Source organism: Plasmodium gonderi (genome assembly GCF_002157705.1).
Source record: "Plasmodium gonderi DNA, contig: Pgo-contig_396, whole genome shotgun sequence".
NCBI classification, from domain to species: Eukaryota; Apicomplexa; class Aconoidasida; order Haemosporida; family Plasmodiidae; genus Plasmodium; species Plasmodium gonderi.
This window is the reverse complement of record NW_021629285.1, coordinates 416-4,012: the sequence shown is the minus strand read 5'-3', so window position 1 is coordinate 4,012 and position 3,597 is coordinate 416. Positions and strand designations below refer to the sequence as shown.

At 19.6% G+C, this 3,597-nt stretch overlaps 1 protein-coding gene across 1 annotated transcript; it reads left to right on the top strand.

The window, feature by feature from the left end:
• Nucleotides 1-1,957: 1,957 nt before the first annotated feature.
• On the top strand, nt 1,958-3,178 carry PGO_003275 (variable surface protein; the record flags this gene model as incomplete). Its single annotated transcript, XM_028691283.1, has 3 exons — nt 1,958-1,987; nt 2,122-2,883; nt 3,017-3,178. 3 exons carry the CDS (start codon nt 1,958-1,960, stop codon nt 3,176-3,178), a joined length of 954 nt encoding a protein of 317 aa, XP_028547084.1.
• Between the last annotated feature and the right edge of the window lie 419 nt (nt 3,179-3,597).

Here is a 3,597-nt window from a genome sequence, read left to right as displayed (position 1 = left end):
TATTGTGTGAAATAAATTTTTTCATGAAACAAGGTAAACTTTAAAAAAATTTCCTATTACATTTTTACAATAGAAAATTATGTACCTATAATAAAAAGAATTATTTTATCTATTATGTTGTTAATTCTCATAATCATGTAAGCAAAGTTTTAATATATATTTTATTATAGACACATTAGAACAAACTATATATTAATGCATTTATATATAGTCCCTTTTATATATAATGTTTTTCAAAAAATACATGTCTAAGAATATATATATATTCAATAAAATCATAGAATCTCATTATAAACTTTGAAGTCTCATTGTTCCTAAAAATTAAATATATTATATTTATAAGTTTTTAAATTTTATTATATAAAAAATAAAATATTAGGCACAAAGCTTTTATTTATAAAAAAGATAAAAAAAAATATATGTATTCAATTAAAATATACATTTTTCCTTTATAAAAAAATATACGTTAAAATTAATCCTTCAAAAAACATATCAATTTTAATAGAATAATATTTATGAAAATATTTGGATGATATATTAATGAATTAAAAATTTTTCTGTTAACAACACGTAATTAATATATTCAAAATATTCTCAATGTATATGCATATACAGAAATAAATATATGTAACAAAACAATTATTTTATCAAATATATGTAATATAACACTATTTTAAATTTTAAAAAATAAAAAATATTTTCAATTCTCTTGAGGTTTAAATATTATATATAAAGTTTATATCCTTGTACATATAAATTCTGTTTCACTGTTAATTTATGGTTTAAAACTAAGAATATTATAAATCAAAATAATTACATACCTAACGTATATTATCCATATTTTTGTAACATTAAATTATTATATATATTTTTTATATCACTATAAATAATAAATGAAATATAAATGACATTCAAGTAATATTTCATCCATAAATTAGTATGTCTTTACAAAGTATATCAATGATATCTTTGTGAATTAAGTGCATTAATACATATATAAATAATAAATGGTATATATATATAACCATAAGTAGTGATGTTATTCGTTTAGAAAAATTATTTGAATATATTTAATAATTCATATTAAACGGTATTATAGAATTATATAAACAGATACATATACATACATTCATACTTTTTTGCATAAATACATATTCGTTATTGTGGAAATGTAAATAGCTCATATTATATTTCCCCGGTAATTATTTGAGAAATAATAGTGCAAACGTATATCATTTAGAGATTTATGAAAATATATTCTTCCAATAAAATAGTAAACACTGAAATGAGTTCAATTAAAAACTCAAAATATAGTGGTATTATGAATCTGAAATGTGGGAAAAAATCTGGGACAAATCATTTAATAAAATATAATAATAATTAATTCTATGTGTATAAATATCATTCCTAGAGTCATATTATGCAAAAATTAAAAATATAATTATATTATAATCAATAATCTTTATGGAAAAAGCATTTACACAAATTATATATAAAATCAAATAATATATATTATGAAATGTTTATTAATATTATATATAATAATATGAAAAATTATATAATGCATTTACTCTTTATGTAAATCCCAAAATAATAAATATAAGAGTGCAGTATGTAGGATATTATAATCTTAAATAAACATTTCATAACATTATACATAGGTATATAAATCTTGACCCATATTACTAAGATAAATAACAAAAATCATAAAATGTAAAACAGGAACTCTAAAATTCTATTATTCAATCTTATATATAAACACTTAAACTTTTATGTAATATGTACAATTTATACTTTAATATTTTAAAATATAACAATGAAAAATTAAAACATTTATTATATTTATAAATTAATAATATTAATAAATGTAATATAAATAATATTTACTGCATTACTTTTAGACATTATAAAATATATTAATAAATATTTTTTTTTCCCGTATTAATTAGAATATATAATGGGTAATACTCAAGTATCTAAAACTCTAGTATGTTTCTACATGTTATTAAAAATATAATACATATTATTATATATTAAAATTGTCCTATTTATAAAAATCAAAGAAAAATATATTTCTTGTAAATGTAAATCATTTTTATGCACTACAAATTTCAATTTTAGTTAACTTTTAAGGATATTTTTCCCACATGTAAGAGCCTGTATAATAATATTCTTCACCAAGGAATTAATCAAAATGTAATAAAAAAAATAGGCCTGGTTTGCAATAGTTTTAGTAATACTTATACTCCTAATGCTTTGACGTATAATAGTTTTTATTCAACTTGCCAAAAACTTGGTCTTTATCTACATGAATTAAAAAATATGAAAGAAGATAAAAGAAAACCATATTGTAATTTTTATATCTACGAGCTGAAACGTGAAGCAAAGAACAAAAGTCCTATTGTTGTATCGTTTGATGATCTTCACAAAAAACTCATAGATGCATACAGCATATCAGGCGTACGAATACCTGATGTATGTAAAGAATATGTATCAAAAATGAATGACGATGTATTTGATATATTTGAAATGTTTGATAAATTATATGATGATTTTAAAAATTTTAAAAATCAGAAAACTACTATGCAAGATTACGTTAGATTATTTGTAATCAAGTATGACAAAATTTTAGAAAAAAATAAAAATATTAATAACAATACTATTTTTGAAGAACTGGATAAACATAAACGTGAATTCGATGAATACAAGCAAAGAAATCCTTACGCATGTGGAAATGATTTATTGAATTGTTCCTTGATGATACCACCAATAAACACGACCAAAGCAGAAGCGTTATCAGGAGATACTGCATCTTCAGTGACGTGGACTAGCACAGGGGTTTTATTTTTTGCAATATTTATAATTATGTTCATCTTGTATAATGTTAAGAATAAGTTTAATTAATTAAATTCTTACTCAGTAAATACTTATAATATATTTTATAATAAATATATAATATATAATAGATAATTAATGCTTTCATCATAGAAATATCATAATTTTTTTTAATTCTCAGTATACTGCTTTTGGATCATACTTTCTGCGAAGGAGAAGAAAGTTAAGAAATAAGTGGTATACAAAAAATAAAAAACATTACGAATTAATGAAATTATATGAACAGTCACAAAAAAATATAATTCAAAATAAACACAATATATTATATAACTCAGTAGACTAGTATTAAAAAAGGTACTATAAAAATATATTAATTTATTGACATGAAATAATATATATAATAAGTTATCAATATTATTAGTTGTGGAAAATAATTAATATATATTTTTATATAATTTTGGGAATGAAATAAATCCTAAAAATACTGTACATTATAGAGAAACCCATAAGATAATCATAGGACAAAATAAATTTTATAAGAGCAACGTATAAGGTCCCCCAAGATAAATCATTAAACATTCCAAGTTACAATTAGAATATATTCATTTAGTTTAATTACTAATAATATTGGTTAACTGAAATTAAGTGGTAAGACAAAATAGATTAGATAAATCTAATATTTATTTAATATATAAAATACAGATTTTAGATAATTTAATCATATATAATATGCAGATATATTGACATAATTACTCCAATGTT